Source organism: Herpailurus yagouaroundi, unplaced genomic scaffold, assembly GCF_014898765.1.
Source record: "Herpailurus yagouaroundi ecotype Mexico unplaced genomic scaffold, PumYag 199, whole genome shotgun sequence".
Classification (NCBI taxonomy): Eukaryota; Metazoa; Chordata; class Mammalia; order Carnivora; family Felidae; genus Herpailurus; species Herpailurus yagouaroundi.
The window spans coordinates 17074633-17095216 of record NW_024412430.1 but is presented as its reverse complement, the minus strand read 5'-3'; the positions used below and the strand labels follow the sequence as shown (position 1 = coordinate 17095216).

The 20584-nt window shown below is 38.0% G+C and overlaps 1 protein-coding gene across 7 annotated transcripts in view; it reads right to left on the bottom strand.

Annotated features, from left to right (window-relative positions):
• The window catches only part of RIC1 (RIC1 partner of RAB6A GEF complex), a 171283-nt gene that overhangs the window by 121723 nt on the left and 28976 nt on the right, over nucleotides 1-20584 (bottom strand). For 6 of the 7 annotated variants that reach the window (XR_005782873.1, XR_005782874.1, XR_005782875.1 and 3 more), the window contains one exon: nucleotides 4550-4657. The exons of the other annotated variant lie outside the window; for it this stretch is intronic. Coding sequence is in view for 2 of the 6 variants with exons in the window: in XM_040449500.1 (XP_040305434.1) it covers nucleotides 4550-4657 (108 nt within the window). In the remaining 4 variants the exon portion in view is untranslated. Of the gene's footprint in view, nucleotides 1-4549; nucleotides 4658-20584 lie in introns of those variants that run through there. 7 annotated transcript variants of the gene reach the window in all.

Sequence of the window (20584 nt, the reverse complement as noted above, 5' to 3'; positions counted from 1 at the left end):
ATGACTTCACTAATATGGACAATTTAAGAAGCAAAACAAATGAATAAAAAAAAAGACAAAAAAAGACTTTTTTTTTTTTTTTACATTTATTTATTTTTGAAAGAGTGAGGGAGAAGTGGCTGCCACAGAGAACGTGTGCAGGGAGGATGGGTGAAATAGATAAAGAGGATAAAGAGTACACATATCTTGGTGAGCACTGAGAATATATGTGTGGAATTGAATTACTCTGTGCACCAGAAAATATAACATTGTATGCTAATTAAACTTCAATTTAAAAAATAAAAAATAAAATTCATATAATTTTCAGTTGTCAAAAATATTATTTCTGAGGGTAACCCTCTTGCACGTTGGCAGGAATGCAAACTGATGCAGCTACTCTGGAAAACAGTGTGGAGGTTCCTCAAAAAATTAAAAATAAAATTACCCTATGACCCAGCAATTGCACTACTAGGTATTTATGCAAAAGATACAGGAATGCGGATTCATAGAGGCGCATGTACCCCGATGTTTACAGCAGCCCTATCCACAATAGCCAAATTATGGAAAGAGCCTAAATGTCCATCAACTGATGAATGGATAAAGAAATTGTGGTTTATATACACAATGGAATACTACTTGGCAATGAAAAGAATGAAATCTGGCCATTTGCAACAACATGGATGGAACTGCAGGGTATTATGCTAAGTGAAATCAGAGAAAGAAGGTATCCTATGTTTTCACTCCTATGTGGAATTTGAGAAACTTAACAGAGAAGCATGGGGGAATCAGAGGAAAAAAAAAATAGTTACAGAGAGGGAGGCAAACCATAAGAGACTCTTAAATATAGAGAACAAACTGAGGGTTGATGGGGGGTGGGGGAGAGGGGGAAATACTGAGGAGGGCACTTGTTAGGACGAGCACTGGGTATTGTATGTAAGTGATGAATCATGCAAAAATCTACTCCTGAAGCCAAGAGCACCGTGTATACGTTGTATGTTAGCTAACTTAAGAATAAATTCTAAGACGACCATGGGGGAGGGGAAAGGGGAAAAAAAAAAAGAGGGAGGGAGCCAAACCATAAGAGACTCTTAAAGACTGAGAATAAACTGAGGGTTGATGGGGGGTGGTAGGGTGGGGAAGGTGGGTGATGGGCATTGATGAGGGCACCTGTTGGGATGAGCATTGGGTGTTGTATGGAAACCAATTTGACAATAAATTTCATATTAAAAATAAATAAATAAATAATCCTTATCTATTCATTTTTAATTTTTATTAAAAAAGTAAAAAAAAAACAAATTATAAAAAAATAATTAAAAAACATGTATATATGTTATTTCTCACTTTTTAAAGTAATTTAAATATGTTGAACTACTCTTAATTCACTGTCCTTACAAACATAGGCAGGAGGTAGATTTGGTAGGTAGCTGGTAGTCTGCAGAAGTAAGGAACTATTTAATATTTTGATCATGTGGACCATTTTCCAATGATTAACCTGGTCAGCATTATATAGCAGACTAAAAAAAGGACAGAAAGCAGAGACAGAAGTTAATGCAGAAGAATAGAGGCATACCTCTGAGATAGTGCAGCTACAGTTCCAGAACACCTCAGTAAAGTGAATTTCACAATAAAGCCAACTCAGAAGAATTTTTTGGTATTCCAGTGCATATAAAAGTTACATTTACTCCACACTGTGGTTATTTAGGCCTGCAATAGCATTATGTTTAAAAATACAGTGTACATACCTTGATTTAAAAACACTTGACTGTTAAAAACAATGCCAACTATCATCTGAGCTTTCAGCAGCTAGAAATCTTTTTCCTGGGGATGGCTGCTGACTGGACAGGGTGGTGGCTGCGGAAAGTCAGGATGGCTGTGGCAAGTTCTTAAAATAAAACAACAGAATTTGCTGCATCAACTGACTCTTCCTTTCACGAAACTCTCTCTGCAGCATACAGCGCTGTTTGATAGCATTTTGCCCACAGAACTTCTTTCAAAATCGGAGTCAATCCTCCCAAACTCTGCTGCTGCTGCTCCATCAACCTGGCTGATGAGATATTCTAGATCCTTCATGGTTATTTCAACAGTCTTCATGGCATCCTCACCAGGAGTAGATTCCATCTCAGAAAACCACCTTCTTTGCTCATCCATGAACAGCAACTCCTCACCTGCTCACGTTTTATGACATGACAGCAGTTCTGTCCCATCATCAGGCCCCACTTCTGATCCTAGTTCCCCTGCTGCATCTATTTCCTTCCCTCGAGTCTCGAACCCCTGCACGTCATCCAGAAAGACTGGAATCGACCTCTTCCAAATTCTTAATAATGCTGGTATTTGGAGCTTTCCCCATGAATCATGAATAGTTCCCCATGGCATCTAGGACGGTGACTCCTTCCCGGAAGGTTTTCAATTTACTTTTCCCAGATCCATCAGAGGAACCGCTATCTATGGCAGCTAGAGCCTTAAGAAACGTTTGTCTTTAACAATAAGATTTGAAAGTCAGAATGACTCTCTGATCTGCAGAATGGATGTTTTGTTAGGAGACAGGAGACAATATGAATCTCACTGTCCAACTGCATCAGAACTCTTGTGCAATCAGACGCACAGTGAATAAGTGACAATATTCTGAAAGGAATCGTTTCCATCTCTGCGCAGGCCTCAACCGTGGGCTGAAAACACTCAGCGCACCAAGCAGTAAGCAGATGTGCCCCTCCCCGCACTTCCACGTCGGGACGACGGCCTCCTTCCTCAAACCTCCCCAAACCACCTCCGCTTGCTTCAGACTCGTCCTCTGCAGGCTCCTCACCCCTCTCAGCCTTCACGGGACTGAAGAGTCAGGGCCTCGCTCTGGGTTAGGCTTCTCTGGGTTAGGCTTCTCGGAAGGGAAGGCTGCGGCCGGTTTCATCTTCTGTCCAGACCACTAAAACGTTCTCCGCATCAGCAAGAAAGCTCTTTGATTTTCTTATCCGTTATGTGTTCACGGGAGTAGCGCTTTTAATTTCCTTCGGGAGCTTTTCCTTTGCTTCCACAACTTGGCTGTTTAGCGTAAGAAGTCTCAGCTTTCAACATGCTTCCCTCACTAAGGGAATCGTTTCTAGCTTTCAACTGAAAGTGAAAGGTGTGCAGCCCTTACTTTCAGCTGAACACTTAGAGACTACTGTAGGGTAACAAGTGGTCCTAATTTCCATATAGTTGTGTCTCTCATATAGGGAGGCCCAAGGAGACGGATCAGACAGGGAAAGAACAGGCCACCAGAGCAGTGAGCACACACCCAACATTTATTAAGTCTGCCATCTCATATGCACAGTTTATGGCACCCCAAAACGACCCTCAATAGTAACAAAAAGATCACTGATCACAAATCACTATAACAAACATAATAATGAAAAAGTTTGAAATATCGTGATAATTACCAAAATTGCCAAATAATTAATTTATAAAAATGCAGTATCTGCAAAGCGCAATAAAGCAAAGTACACCAGAAGTTATGCCTGTAAATAGAATCTAAATACCTAATTTAATCCCTTCTTTCTGATATACACCATCTATATAACACTTAATTCCTAAGTGGTGACTCAGTGGCTTAGTTGGTTAAGCATCTAACTCTTGATTTTGGCTCAGGTCATGATCTCATGGTTCATGAGACAGAGTCCTATATTGGGCTCTGTGCTGGATTCACTCTCTCCCTCTCTCTCTGTGCCCTTCCCCTGCTTGCGTGCAAGTGCTCTCTTTCAAAATAAATAAATAAAAACTAAAAAAAAAAAAAAAAATCACATCTTCAATACAACTTCATTTACTACGAAGAATAACAGTATCTACTTCAAACTGTTGATTTAAAATTAAATGAGATGATCCACGTATAATGGTTATCACAGTATTTACATAGGAGATGCTCAATAAAGATTAACCATATATATATGATGGCTAATTCAGATTAGGTCACAATGACAGTCCAAGAGATGACAATGACAAAACATAGATTGAAAGGGTAAAATTAACCAGATCAAAGCACACTAATCGAACAGAGGAGAAATGCAAAAATAGATCAAAATGGATATGAAAATTTAGTTTGCCATAAAAACATAAAGGTTATCATTTTTGTGAGGCATCCTTAAAGATGGAGGACAGGCCTTTAAAACATAAATTTGGGAGTATTGTGTGAATAGAGATGAAAGTTTTAAAATTTTGGATTAAACTTCCAGGACAAAACAGGAAAGTAAGAAGACTAAAGACAAAAGAATAAGGTGTGCAGCCCTTACTTTCAGCTGAACACTTAGAGACTACTTAGGGTAACAAGCTGTCCTAATTTCCACATAGGTGTGTCTCAGGAAATAGGGAGGCCAATAGGGAGGCCAATAGGGAGGCTTAATTTAGGGAAGGGAGGAAGCAGAAGAATCACAAAAAGACATGTAAGAGTACCCTGAATAGAAGAATCGGTATAGCAATTCCTATCACAGAAGATAAATGCTAATGGGTGGGAAAGACCGAAATGGAAGTCATCTAAAAGAATCAAATTTAAATGCAATGTAATGACTTCATAAAAATCACTATTGAAGTTGAAAATTCTACTTACTGACACAGCTATCATGGTACTATCTGGCCTCCATTCAGCTTGTTTGTAGAATCCAAACTGAGAAGATGATTTTTCAGGTTCCTTGTAGGTTACAATTAACACACTAGGCTGGAAGGAAAGAGATTTATTTTATTATTATCCCATAAAAATACATACAAAACAAATTTAAGATAATTTATCATGGAGCACTCTGAAAATACTTTAGTAACTCTAAATGTGTATAAAAGATAACAATATTAAGTCATCAGCCCTAATTAGCCCAAATAAATCAACTAAAAAGAACCAAAAGAAAGACAATCTGAAAAGGACTACACACATTTAAGTTATTGAGTTGATTACTAATCACCTTCAAAAACAAAAAGAAACAGGCCCAGATGGGTTCACTGGTTAATTCTATCAAACATTTAGGAAATTACACAAATTCTCTACAATCTATTCCAGAAGACAGAAGCACAGAGAATACTTCCTAACTCTGTAAGGTCAGAATTGGCCGAATAACTAAACCAAACAAAAATATTACAATAATGCAAAACAGCAGACCAAGATCTCTCATGAACACAGCTGAAAAATTATCAGTAAAACATTCGCAAATCTAATCTAACAGTGTTTAAAAAGAATTATACACAATGGTGCACCTGGGTGGCTCAGCCGGTTAAGCATTTGACTTTGGCTCAGGTCATGATCTCATGGTTCCTGAGTTGGAGGCCCATGTCGGACTCTGTGCTGACAGCTCAGAGCCTGGAGCCTGTTTCAGATTCTGTGTCTCCCTCTCTCTCTCTGCCCCTCCCCCACTCACGCTCTGTCTCTCTCAAACATAAATAAATATTGAAAAAAAATTTTTTTAAATAAGAGAATTATATACTATAACCAAGTGAGATTTATTCCGGGTATGTGAGACTGGATCAATATGTAAAAATCAGGGCAACTGGGTGGCTCAGTCGGTTAGGCACCCACCTCTGGATTTCAGCTCAGATCTTTCTTTATCTCACAGTCATGAGATTAAGCCCCTTGTTGGGCTCCATGCTGACATCACAGAGCCTGCTTGGGATTCTCTCTCTCCCTCTCTCTCTGCCTCTCCCCTGTTCATGAGTGCTCTCTTTCCCTCCCTCCCTCAAAATAAATAGACATTTTAAAAAATGCAAAAACTGGGCGCCTGGGTGGCTCAGTCAGTTGTGTCCAACTTTGGCTCAGGTCATGATCTTGCAGTCTGTGAGTTCGAGCCCCATGTCAGGCTCTGTGCTGACAGCTCAGAGCCTGGAGCCTGCTACAGATTCTGTGTGTGTGTGTGTGCGCGCGCGCGTGTGCATGTGCCTCAGAAATAAACATTAAATATTTTTCAAAACAAATGCAAAAACCAATTAATGTAATCTATTTTTTTAATGTAATCTATTGCCTATCTACAGGCTAAAGAAGAAAAAACACATGAATGCACCAATAAATTCAGGAAGAGAACTTGAGAAAATCCAGGACCCGCTCGTGATAAAAACTCTCAGTAAACTAAGACTAAGGGAACTTCTTCAATCTGACAAAGAATACTTACAAAGAACCTATAACTAATGTCATACTCACTGGTAAGAAACTACAAGCTTTCCTACTAAAATCCAGAACAAAGTAAAGGCACCTCCCTCTCACACTCTTTCTCAAAGTCACAATGGAAGTCCTTACTAATGTAGTAAGACAATAAAAGGAAATAAAAGATACACAGGTTGGGGGGGGGGGGGAGTACAACTTTCTTTATATATGACATGACTGCCTATATAGAAATCCAAAAGAACCAACAACAAATAACACAGAAATAATAATTATTAATACGGTTACAGAATACAATGGTCATATACACATCAATTGCTTTTTCATACAACAGCAATGAACAAGTGGAATTCAAAATTAGAAACAAAATAGCATTTGTATTAGCAACCAAAAAAATTTATTTAGGCACAAATCTAATAGAATATGTATACAACCTATATGAGGAAAACTACAAAATTCTGATGAACAGATTTTTAAAAGAACTAAATAAATGGAGGGATATTCCAAGTTCATGGTTGGGAAGATCCAATATTGTCAAGATGTTAGTCCTTCACAACTTGAACTACAGATTCAATACAATCAAAATCAAAATCACAGCAAATTAGTTTAGAGACATCAACAGGCTGACTCTAAAGTTTACATGGACAAGCAAAAGACCAGAATGGTCAACTCAGTACTGAAGGAGAAGAACTAAGCTGAAGGACTTGATGCTACCCCAAGACTTACTATAAAGATACAATAATAAGATAATGTGGTACTAAACAAAGAATAGAAAATATTCTTTTCAATAGAACAGAATAGAAAGCACCAGATATACATTCACATAAATACAGTCAAGTGACATTCAACGAAGGGGCAAAGGAAATACAAAGGAGAACACATGGTCTTTTCATCAAATGGTGCTAGAATAACAGGATATCACTTTCCAGTACTATAAGAAGCCTCAAAGGATCATCTTAGGGGCGCCTGGGTGGCGCAGTCGGTTAAGCGTCCGACTTCAGCCAGGTCACGATCTTGCGGTCCGTGAGTTTGAGCCCCGCGTCAGGCTCTGGCCTGATGGCTCGGAGCCTGGAGCCTGTTTCCGATTCTGTGTCTCCCTCTCTTTCTGCCCCTCCCCTGTTCATGCTCTGTCTCTCTCTGTCCCAAAAATAAAAAACGTTGAAAAAAAAATTAAAAAAAAAAAAAAAGGATCATCTTATACTTTTCCTGCTGTTGTCCTAGAAGCAGCCATTTTTCCAGGGACACCTGTTCCATTTTTATTAGAGAATAATATTTAAAAAACAAGATCTGGAAACAAGATGCTTGTTGTCAGTGGGGTATCATTGCTTCTACATCCTCACAGCAAACACAGTAGGTAACATACATACCTATACTAACCTATATATGAATAAACATGTTATGTCTATATTTTCTGTATACACATATGTATATATGTGTAGACAGGAACACAGGAGTGCAATGAAGCACAATGTGGTTAGTTCTAGCCTTCTCCCTTACTTTTAACTTTTTTCTAGTCATCATCTCATTCAATTAATTTAGTTCTTTGTTAAATTTTACTGTATACTAGAGTAGTTTGGAACTGCTAAATATTTTCCTACAGTAAATAAATTTACCAACTAGAATACAGTTTTTATAGCTAGCTTCTTTTACTTTAGCCTTTGGAACATAGTGTTACATACACCATTCCCTTAAAACTTTTTTTTCATCCCTAAAAGCAAAATACAAATGTTTCCAAGAAGCTAGCAATATTCCAAATACATTAAAACTGTTAGACATCAGTTGTTTGTACTTCAAGTATCAATTAAAAGTTAAAAATCAGTACCTTGGGAGAAGTAACATCAGCAAGATGAGAGAGTAGGAAACCCTGGACTCTCCTTCACCCCACAAACACATAAATTCAGCAAAAAATTCAAACAAAAATTCCCTATGGCAAGAAATCTAGAAAGTAACTGAAAGGCACCTGAAGGCTAGATAAATACAGAATCAGACTCATCAAAACTGGTAGGGAGATTTGGGATGCCCAAACCCCTACACCCACCAGAACACCTACCCCCAACACAGGATAAACCCTCCACCTCCAGCTTCTTCTTGGGAAGGGAAAGAGTCCTCAAGCCCAGTGCCCCAACTTTTCTGGGGGCTGTCCAAAGGGAGGGAAGAGGGTCTGTCTTGAGGCCGTGATGAAACCTGGCATAATCTAGCCACCAGGGAGGTCAGGAGAACAGAGACAGAGTTTGGTCCGGGAGTTGCCACAGCCCTTCCCCTGACTGAGCAAAGAGCAAGTGGATGAAAAAACAAAACGAAAGAAACAAACAACAACAACCAAAAAAACAACTTCCACCTTCTCCCTATGGACAGAAACAGTTGGATGGAGCTTACGGCAATTCAACTTTTCTGAAGGATGACTGGGGAATGGCTTCAGTCCATTTGTTACAGTGCACTGAGGGGATTCAGCATACCCTAGACACTTGGGAAGCACAGAAAACAAAAGAAGCATGTTGGACCAGCATGAAGGTTTGAGAGGCCACCAGAATCTCTGGCCAGGGTGGACTTGGGGGACGGCAGTCTTTGAACATAGGAGACCATTCCACGAAGACTGGGAGAGGTGACTGTTTTGTCTAATGCACACACACCAACACAGAGTCAAGGAAGATGAAGAAACAAGTTAATGTGTTCCAAACAAAGGAAAGAAGATAAATCTCCAGACAGAGACCCTAATGAAACACAGCTCTATGATTTACCAGAAAAATAATTCAAAATAACCATCATAAGGATGCTCACTGAGACTGGAACAACAACAAATGAGCCAACTGAGGATTGCAACTAGCGACAGAAAATATACAAAAGTATCAAACAGAAGTATGAAGCTGAAGAAAATAACTGAAATAAAAATTCATGAGAGAGGCTCAACATAAAACTAAGTCAAGCAGAAGAAAGTATTAGCAAATTCTAATAAAGGTCACTGGAAATCATTCAATCACAAGACCAATAAGAAAAAAAATGAAAAAGAATGCAGAAAGCTTCAGGAACTTATGGGACACTAAAAACAGACCAATCTATGCACAGCAGGAGAAAGAAAGAAAAATTACCTGAAAGTTTATTCAAGAAAACAATGTCTGAAAAATTCCCAAATCTGAGGAAGGAAATGGACACACAGATCCAAGAAGCCCAAAGAAACCCAAAGAGGAGCTCAGAGAAATACACAAGGAGAAAAATTACAATCAAACTGTCAAAAGTAAAAGCAGTGAGAATTTTGGGAACACAAGAAAAAGGTAACCTGTCGTGTATAAGAACCCCCATTAGACTATCAGTGGGTTTCTCAGCAGAAATCTTGCAGGCCAGAAGAATGTGGGATGATATACTCAAAAAGCTGAAAGAAAAAAGCTGCCAAGTAAGAATACTATATCCAGCAACAGTGTCCTTCAAAAATGAAGGACACAGGAGCCTGGGTGGCTCAAATGGTTAACTGTCCAACTCTTGGTTTCGGCTTGGGTCATGATCTCACAGTTCATGGGATTGAGACGCACATCAGGTTTTGTGCTGACAGCATGGAGTCTTCTTGGGATATTCTTTCTGTTTCTCTCTCTCCCCCACCCCCGCCCCTCCCCACCCATGTGCACACTCTCTCTCTCAAAATAAACATTAAAAAAAAAAATGAAGATATTTTTCCTAAACAAACAAAAGCTGAGGTAGTTTAACACCACTAGACCTCCTTACCAGAAATCACTTTAGATTTAAGCACATACATAAGCTGAAAGTGACAGGATAGAAAAAGATACTCCATGCAAATGGTAACCTTAAAAAGAGCACAGGAGACTATAGCTTACATCAGACAAAACTGACTTTAAGTCAAAGTGTCAAAAGGGGAAAAAGACACTGTACAATGATAAAAGAATAAATTCACCAGAAATACCTAATAAATAAACACATACACACAGACACACACACACAGTAGTATATTAGGTGTAACACCAGAGCATCTAAATAAAGCAAATATTTGCAAAAGTGAATAAGGAAGTAAACAGCAATAAAATAGTAGGGTACTTCAATATCTCACTTTCAGTAATAGAACACTGAGACAAAATCTATGAAGAAACTGAAGACTTGAACAACACTACAGATCAAATGAAGCTAACACATACATACAGAACTTTCTGCAAATAGAAGAATACACATTCTTCTTAAGTGTACACAGAACATTCACCAGAACAGATCACGTTAGGTCTTGAAATCATACCAACTATCTTCTCTGACCACAATGGAATGAAACTAAATAGCAAAAAAAAAAGGGGGGGGGGGGGGGATAAACACAATCTTAAACAACAAATGGGTCAAAGAAGAAATCAAAAAGGAAATTAGAAAACATTTTGAGGGGCACCACCTGGGTGGCTTAGTTGGATATGCGTCCAACTTCAGTTCAGGTCATGATCTCATGGTTTGTGCATTCGAGCCACATGTCCGGCTCTGTGTTGACAGCTCAGAGCCTGGAGCCTGCTTCAGATTCTGTCTCCCTTTCTCTCTGCCCCTCCCCTGCTCATGCTCTGTTTCTCTCTCAAAAATAAACAAACATTAAAAAATTTAAAAAGTATATATATAGAAACAAAACCTAAAGCACAACATAACAAAACTTATGGGATACAGCAAAAGCAGTACTAAGAAGTTTATAAGCGATAAATGTCTACCTTAAAACAGAAGATCTAAAATCAACCTAATATTAAATACCTCAAGGATCTAGAAGAACAAACTACGTCCAAAATCTACAGAAGAAAGAAAATAATAAAGATTAGAGCAGAAATAAGTGAAATAGAGAACAGTAAAAAGAGGAAAAAGTAAGTTTTCTGAAGATAAAACTGACAAATCTTCAGCTAGACTAAGGTAAAAAAAAAAAAAAAGCTCGAAATCAACTCAAAGAAATAAAAAAGGAGACATTACAAGTGATAACACAAATGTACAAAAGATCAAAAAGATAACTACAAACAACTGTATGCCAGCTGTGGACAACATAGACAAAGTGGGAAAATTCCTAGAAATATACAACCTCTCAAGACTGAATCATGAAGAACCAGAAAAGCTGAACAGACCTGCAACTAGTATGCAACCTCCCAACAAAGAAAAGTCCAGGACCTGATGGCTTCACTGTCAAATTCTGCCAAACATTTAACGAAAAATTAAATCCAATTCTTCTCAAACTACTGAATCAACAAGAACACTTTCAAACTGATACAAAATACCAGATGAAGGCACTACTGGAAAAAAAAAAAAAAAATCCTGTCACTATCTCTGAATACAGATGCAAAAATACTCAGTGAAATACTTGAAAAGTGAATTCAACACCATAGTAAAAAAAAAAATTATACAGCACAAGCAAGTTTGACTTATTCTTGGGATGCAAGGATGGGTCAACATATAAAAATCAATTAATGTTATACACTGCATTGTAAGAATAAAGGATAAAAAAGCCAAAACATCATCTCAGTAAGTGAATAAGTATGTGACAAAATCCAACACTCTTTCAGAAGAAAAACTTGTAAACTACAAATAAAAATGCAAAGTACCTCAAACATTAATAAGGCCATGTAAGATCTATAACTAAATCATACTGAACAGTGAAAAATTGGAAGATTCTCCTCTGAGATCAGGAACACGTCCAGGACGCCTACTCTTACCACCTCTATTCAACACAGTACTAGAAGTCGTAGCCAGAGGAATTAGGCAAGATAAATAAAAAACATCCACATCAGAAGGGAAGAAGTAAAACTCTCTTTGCAAACAACATCATCTTATATATAGAAAACACTAAAGATTCCCTTAAAAAGAAACTAATAGCAGGACGCCTGGGTGGCTCAGTCAGTTAAGCATCCTACTCTTGGTTTCAGCTGGGGTCATGATCTCAGGCTTTATAGGACTGAGCCCCATGTTGGGATCAGCACTCACCCCCTGCTTATGTGTGTGTGCATACACGTGTTCCCTCTCCCTCTCCCTCTCTCAAAAAACTTAAATAAACTTAAAAAAAAATAAAGTAATAGCTAATAAAAGAATTCAGTCAAGTTTTAGGATACAATATCAACATACAAAAATCAATTTCTATGAGCCATCTGAAAACAGAAATTAGGAAAACAATCTTATTTATTGTTAAATGTTAAAATGTCTCTGATACCTAAAGCAATCTCCAAATCAATGCAATCCCTATCAAAGTCAGAAGAGACTTTTTACTGAACTAGAAAAAAATTCTAAACTTCATATGGAATCACAAAAAACTCTAAAATTCACATGGAACCACAAATAGCCAAATCAATCATGAGAAAGAACCAAGCCAGTGGCATCGCACTTCTTGATTTCTAAATATACTACAAAACTACATTAATCAAACAGTAAGGTACTGGCATAAAGACAACATAGGGCAATGGGGCCGCCTGGGCGGCTCAGTCATTTGGGCATCCAACTTCGGCTAAGGTCATGATCTTGCAGTTCATGAAGTCGAGCCAAAGGTAGGTCTCTGTGCTGACAGCTCAGAGCCTGGAGCCTGCTTTGGATTCTGTGTCTCCCTCTCTCTCTGCCCCTCCCCCGCTCACACCCTGTCTCTCAAGAATAAACATTTAAAAAAAAGACAAACATAGGCCAATGAGACAGAGTAGACAGGCTAGAAATAAATCCCCACGAACAGGTCAAGGGGTCTTTCACAAGGGGTCTAAGTAGAGGGGCCCCTGGGTGGCTCAGTCCATTAAGCATCTGACTCTTGATTTTGACTCAGGTCATGATCTCAGGGTTTGTGAGATGGAGCCCAGAATCAGGCTCTGTGCTGACAGTGCAAGAGTGGGGGAGAAGCATAGAGAGAGATGGAGACACAAAGAATCCGAAGCAGGCTCCAGGCTCCACCAGAGCTGTCAGCATAGAGCCCTACTCGGGGCTCAAACCCACAAACTGCGAGATCATGACCTGAGCCGAAGTTGGACATTTAACCACTAAGCTACCCAGATGCCCCTTTAAAAAAAAAAAAAGTGGGGGAGCGTGGGGGGGCTCTAAGTATACACAATGGAAAAAGTACAGTCTCATTAACAACTGGTGCTGGAAAAACTAAAGAGCCACATGCACAAAATTGGACCTTTATCTAATACCATACACAAAAATCAATTCAAAATAGATTAAAGACTTAAAGTTCCCTCCTGAAACTATAAAACTCCTAGAATCAGAGAAAAGCTTAATGACACTGGCCTTGGCAATGATTTCATGGATATAGAAATAAAAGAATATGCAACAAAAAGGCAAAATAGCCAAGTGGGGCTACATCAAACTAAAAATCTTCTACAAAGGAAGCATCAACAAAGTAGAAAGGCAACCTACAGAATGGGGAGAAAGTATCTGCAAACCATATATCTGACAATGGGTTAATTTCCAAAATATGGAAGGAACTCCTATAACTCAATAGCAAAAAAAAGCAATACCTGATTTAAAGACTTGAATAATAGACGTTTATCCAAGGAAGACATACAAATGACTGACAGGTATAAAAAGATGTTCAATGTCACTAATCACCATCAGGGAAATGGAAATCAAAACCATTGTGTAAGATATATCTTCACACCTATCAGAAAGGCCATTATCAAAACAAAAGCAAAACACCAAGTGTTGGCAAGGATGTGGGGAAAATGGAACCCCTGGCACACTGATGAGGGAAATGTAACATAGTGCAGCCAATACGGCAAACAGAGGTTCCTCAAAAAATTAAAAATACAACTATCATCTGATCCAGCAATCCTGCTCCTCAGTATTTATCAAAAGAACTAAGATATGGAAACAACCCAAATGTCATTGTCTGATGAATGAATAAAGAAAACGTGGCATATCCATGTAACAAATATTATTCAGCTTTTTTTTAAAAAGAAGGGAATTCTACAATATGCAACAACATGTATGACTCTTGAGGACATTTACTAAGTGGAAAAAGATAGTCACAGAAGGACAAAGAATACAAGATTCCAGTTATATGGGGTATCTAAAATAGTTAAATTCATAGTGCCAAAGAGAAATGGTGGCTGCAGGAAGCTGAGGAGAGGAAAATGGGGAGTTGCCAATCAAGGACATAAAGTTTCAGTTAAGCAAGCTAAGTTATAGAGATCTGCTGTACAACACTGTACCCATAGCTAACAACACTGCATTATACACTTAAAATTTATAAAGGGAAGATCTCAAGTGCTTGCATCACAGTAAGATAAAATTTGCATATTAACAATCATATTTTTGAATAATTTTATTTCTAAATCAAAAAGATAAACACTGGTACTATTTTACCAAGCTCTTTAAAGTCTAGTATAATAGACTACATCCAGCTGGATTCATTCTCCCAGCTACTTCTGTCTGTCGTGACATGTTGTTTTAATTCGAGTATGCAAAAAAATGCAATCTTACACATTTATAGTTGCACTTTTTAAATAATTGTAAATATTCTTTGATATTACACCAAAACTTGACAAGGGGTAGTTTCTTTTATTATTATTTTTTATACATTTAAAAAAATATTTTAAGTGTGTTTATTTATTTAGAGAAAGAGCACACGTACACACATGAGTGAGCACGAGCAGGAGAGAGGCGGAGAGAGGAAAAGAGAGGATCCCAAGCAGGCTCCACGCTGTCAGTGTAGAGCCCAATGTGGGACTCAATCAAACTGCAAGATCATGACCTGAGCCAAAATCAAGAGTCAGACACTTAAATGCCTGAGCCACCCAGGCACCCCTACAATGGGTAGTTTCTTAAAAATAAGTCGTAGTGTGGAATCTGAACCCTTATCAATAAAGTTTTTAAACTGTTTCAAAATCAAAACCAAAAGTACCTTGGATAGTATTTACAGCGGATGAAGAGAAGAAATGTATGGGGAAACCACTAGAAATTTAACAATCTAGAAGTGATGCCTGAGTCTGAAAAAGAAATTAGAATAGCAAATCAACTTTTAAAAAGGACACAGAGAACTTATGCTACCTGAATTGAAGACCTATTATAAAGTCACAGTAATCAAGACTGTGGTATTAGCATCAAAACAAACAGATCAGCAAAAGAGAATCATTGAAACAGAGTCCAGAAACAGAGAACGGAAATAGAAGATGCAAAGTCAATTCACTGAGGGGAGGATCAGTTCAACAAATGGTGCTGAAACAGCCACATGAAGAAAAGGATGCCAATCCATACTTGGTGCCATATAAAGATTAACTCATGAGGCATTAGAAACTTACATAAAACTTGATCCATAAAAGTTGAGGAATACAGGAGAAAATCTTCTGCGGCCTTGAAGTAAGTAACTACTTAGATAAAATATAAAAATTATGATTCACAACATAAAAATAATAAAATTGATAAATTGGTCCTTACAAAAAATGTTTCTCTTCAAAAGATATTGCTAAAAAAATAATTTAAAAAATTACCACAGACTAGAAAAAAATTTGCAAATCACATTTCTGTATCAATGACTTGTTCCCGGGACATACAAATAAGTTCTAAAATTAAGTAAACCACGAACTTTTTAAAGGCGGCAAAAAATTCAAACAAAGTAATTACAGTACCGGATTTTAACACACAAGTATCTATGAAACCATATAGAGATAAATAACTAAATGAAAGCAAAGGGATTGCTCTTCCCTACATTAGAATTCCAATTATTAAATGTACAAGTTAAAAGGACACTGAGAAATACCCTTAGGTAAACACCACATAATAACAGTTGCAGGCAAGATCCAGTGATGGATGCTAAAATCAGTAAGCAAGTATCAGGAAAAAACAGGATATGCACAGATGTCCCCCAAGTTGCTTTTTAACTACAAAAGACAGTAACTTTTTACAGTGGAGAAATCTGGCAGACACCAACTATTAAATAACTGATCAATACTCTTCAAAAAGATCAAGAGGTCATAAAGGACAAGAAAAAACTTAGGAAATATTACAGAATGAAGAGACTGAGAATAACAATCACGTGCAACGTGACATACAGAAGTCTAGAACAGAAAGAGAACACCAGCAGAAAAATTAAGGAAAATTTCAATGACATCTGTATTTTAGTTAATACTGTACCAATGTTAAATTCTTCCTTATAATTATGCTAAATGAAAGCCACACAAGAACATCAAAAACAAGTATGTACTTACTGTACGATTCCATTTATATCAAACTTTAGAAAAGGTGACCCAATCTATAGCAAGAGAAAGCAAGCAGATGAGCAAATGCCTGGAGATGAAGGGCAGTGGGAAGCTATTACAAAGAGGTAAGAGGAAACAGCTGAGGGTGAAGGGTATGTTCATTATCATGACTCTGGAGAATGTTTGCCTATGGTAACATATACAGGTCAAGTCTGATCAAATTTACACTGTAAACGTGCAATTTATATCACGTCAATTATCTCTCAAAGAGTTTTTTAAAAAGTTGGAAACAAGTTATCTTGGATGGTCTTTTTAAAAACAGATTAAGGGGAAAAAAAACATAATTAGGGATACCTATTTACAATCGATTGCAAAAGCCTAGAAAAGAAGCCTAAACTATGCAGAAAAGAAAAAAAGAAGAACTGGTTGTAGTTTGTTTAGCATCTAAAATACATACACATTAAGATACAAGTTAGAGGGGCGCCTGTGTGGCTCAGTCGGTTGAGCGTCCAACTTCGGCTCAGGTCACGATCTCGCGGTCTGTGAGTTGAGCCCCACATCAGGCTCTGTGCTGACACCTCAGAGCCTGGAGCCTGTTTCAGATTCTGTGTCTCGCTCTCTCTCTGCCCTCTCCCATTCATGTTCTGTCTCTCTCTGTCTCAAAAATAAATAAACGTTAAAAAAAAAAAAAAGATACAAGTTAGAATGAACAGTTTCCCTGTATTTATTTTGAATGATTTTGGTATCTTTGACCTGTTTATGTGAAAGATTTTTTTTTAATGCTGGCGACAAAGGAGACATTAACCAACTCAATCAGAAAATGAGATTTTAAAGAAGGTTTTGATTGTTATAATCAGCAATAACTGCCAACGGATTTAATAAATGTAAAAGTCAGAGTTGAACAGAGATAATATTTAATCACTAACTCAAAATCATAGTATGTTTTAGCATTTACTAATTTTTTATTTCTTAGTATTTCAATATAGATTTTATAAGCTGTTCAAATATCTAAAAATGAGTACTTCTCTAATTTGGGAGTCAGATCACATACTAAACCTGAGGTTTTTACTCTGCTTGCACCTATATTAAAATGGCTTATCAAACTACTTTTTTTTTGTTTTTTTAATTGTTTTTAATGCTTGTTTATTTCTGAGAGAGTGCGAGTCGGGGAGGGGCAGAGAGAGGAGACATAGAACCTGAAGCAGGCTCCAGGCTCTGAGCTGCCAGCACAGAGCCTGACACGGGGCTCAAACCCACAAACCATGAGATCATGAGTCAAAGTCAATTCTTCACCGACTGAGCCACCCAGGCGCCCCAAACTAAGTTTTTGTATGAAGCAGATAACAAATTGGTCTTAAGTCTCCCCTCTCCTCTGGTGACTGACATTTTGCACAGAGTGTGTTAGTAAGTACTACTTTAACTCTGTAAACAGCAGAAACCAACAGGTTTAAAGGTCTCCTAACTATTTGCTTTATTAAAAAAAAGAAAATCTAGGCAGCAATTTTAGTCCTAATGGCACTGCTTGTTTCTAAATACATGTATTCATAAAGAAGTCTACTAGGTACTTCCTTATAACCCATGACAATACAGAAAACAGGGTCCAGAGGTTTTGTGTGTGTGTGGTTTTTTTTTTAAGTAGGCTTCACGCCCAGCACAGGACTTGAACTCACCACCCAGAGAACAAGACCTGGGCTGAGATCAAGAGTCAGACACTTAACAGACTAAGCCACCCAGGCACCCAGGGGTCCCAAGATTATGCATGAATCTTTTTGTGTAAAATTTCATGCTATTAAAACAGATTCTTAATAATTGTGTTATAACAACTAATAGTCTGTTTTATATTCCTTGAGTATCCGTGAAGAATAACTAAATGTATAAATTCTCAGTAATCCACTACTTCAAATAGTTCTTTCCACAGACTGCTGATTTCAAACTGATTTTAATACCAAATATAAAGCATATATAATGTATAAAGGATAAAATGAACACTGACAAACCCATCATCCAGCTAAATGATTCACTATCCATAATTTGAAGGCCCTGAGTTCCCTTGCCTAATAACATGCACCTGTAACTCTCCAAGATCTAATCACTATCTTCAATTTTGTGATTATATCCCTGCTCCTCTGTAATTCATTCACTTTTGTACTGAATATACCACAACTTATTTATCTTCCTGTTAATAAAAACCGCTGAGCTTAGAAAAATAATTTATGAATTTTTTCTGATTAAAAAGAAAATTAATTCCAAAATGAGAAACGTTGAGGGGAGGGCGTCTCTGTCCATACAAAGTCCAATTCAATGCACAGTGTAAATTTAAAACTTGGCAAATACAACCAGCACTGTTGCTATTAAACTAAGAGAAGTATGGTACATTTATGTTCTTGACAGAATTGCAAATCTATGATGTTCACAGGCTTTCCAGAACTTTTGGTTATTTTTAAAGATTAATTATCACAGCTGTACTGGCGAATACATATCTGTAAAAGACTCCAGACTTATCTTTTAAATTTTATAGGACACTGTTTTCAAAATTAGTTCATTAGAGATTATGTAACTATTTAGGAAGTTCTGTGTTAGCTTCCTAGCGTTGCTGTTGCAAATACCAAAAACCGGGTGGCTTAAAACAACAGAAACTTGAATCAAGGTGTCAGCAGGGCTTTGACAGCTAGAGAGGAAAGTCCTTTCTCACCTCTCCTACCCCTGTGTTTGCGACAACCCTTGGCTTGTAGGTCCATCACTCCAGTCACGTGGCCAATCTTCTCCCTGTGTGTCTTCACACAGCCTTCCCTGTGTGCAGGTCTATTTTGTGTTCAAATATCCCCCTTTTATAAGGACGGTGTCATATCAGATTAGGGCCTACCCTAACAATCTCATTTTAACACGATCACTCTATAAAGACCTGATTTCTGGGTTAAGTGTCCGACTCTTGCTTTCTGCTCAGGTCAGGATCTCAGTTCGTGAGATTGAGCCCTGCGTCAGGCTCTGTGCTGACAGCACAGAACCTGCTTGGGATTTTCTCTCTCCCTCTCTCTCTGCCCTCCCCTGCTGTCTTTCTCTCTCAAAATAAACTAACTTAAAAAAATTTTTTTTAATTTAAAAAATTTAAAAAGACCGATTTCCAAATAAAGTCACATTCTGGTACTGAGGGATAGGATTTCAACACATCGTTTTAGGGGAACATGATTCAACCCATAACATTCTTTGTAAATGTTCCATAATAATTGAGAAGTGGGGTACTAAAAGCAAATAAAAACAACCTATGACTGTAGGTCATACTGTATGATCTCAGAGCATTAGTACAGTATCTGCAATGAGACAAACGTGGTTTTAATTTTTTTTATGCTTATTTATTTTTTGAGAGAAAGCAAGCTGCGGACGGGCAGAGAAATCCTAAGCAGGCTCCACACTGTCAGCACAGAGCCCAACGCAGGGCTTGAATTCACAAACTGTGAGATCATGACCTCTGCGGAAACCAAGAGTCGGAAGCTAGGCTGGCTAAGCCACCCAGGCACCCTGAAAGAAATGTTTTTATCTACACTATCCAATATAGTACACACTACTCACACATAACCACTCAGCACTTGAAATACGATTAGTGTAACATTTTATTTTACTTCTTTTTTTCTTTTTGAGAGAGAGAAAGCACAAGCAGGATAGAGGAGCAGGGGAGGGGGGGAGGGGGGAGGAAGGGGAGGGGGAGAGAAGGGGAGAGGGAGAGAAGGGGAGAGGGGGAGGACGGGGGGAGAAGGAGGGAGGAGGAGGAGGGGGGGGGGAGGAGGAGGGAGGGGGAGGAGGGGGAAAGGGGGAGAGAGGGAGAGGGCCCAACATGGGGCTCAATCCCACGACCATGGAATCATTACCTGAGCCAAAATCAAGAGTCCAACATTCCAAATAGGCGCCCCTATTTTACTTAATTCTTAATAAGTTAAAAACCATAATAACCTGTGGCTACTGGTTTCCTTACTGGATATACTGACATAGGGTCTGCAGAACCGGTGATTATTTAAAGGGCTGGAGACCAATTGTTTCAAAAATGCTGTATTAAAGTTCAACAAGTTTCTTCACTATAGAGTTTTAGCAAATTTTTAATGGCTGATGTACCCTGTAAATCTTTAATAGCATTCAGTATGTAATGCCTCCCAAGCTTATTTGATTAAGCAATTCATCTTTGCCCTAGGTTATCACACAATACCAAAAATTCCTTATACCAGCCTTCAGGTAATTCTATTCCATACTTTTCAAGTAGTTTAATTATTTATTTATTTATTTTTAATGTGTACTTACTTTGGGGGGGGGGAGAGAAAGAAAGAATAATAAATAAAGAAACAAAGAAAGAGAGAGAGAGAGAGAAAGGGAGAGACAAAACATGAGCAGGGGAGGGGCA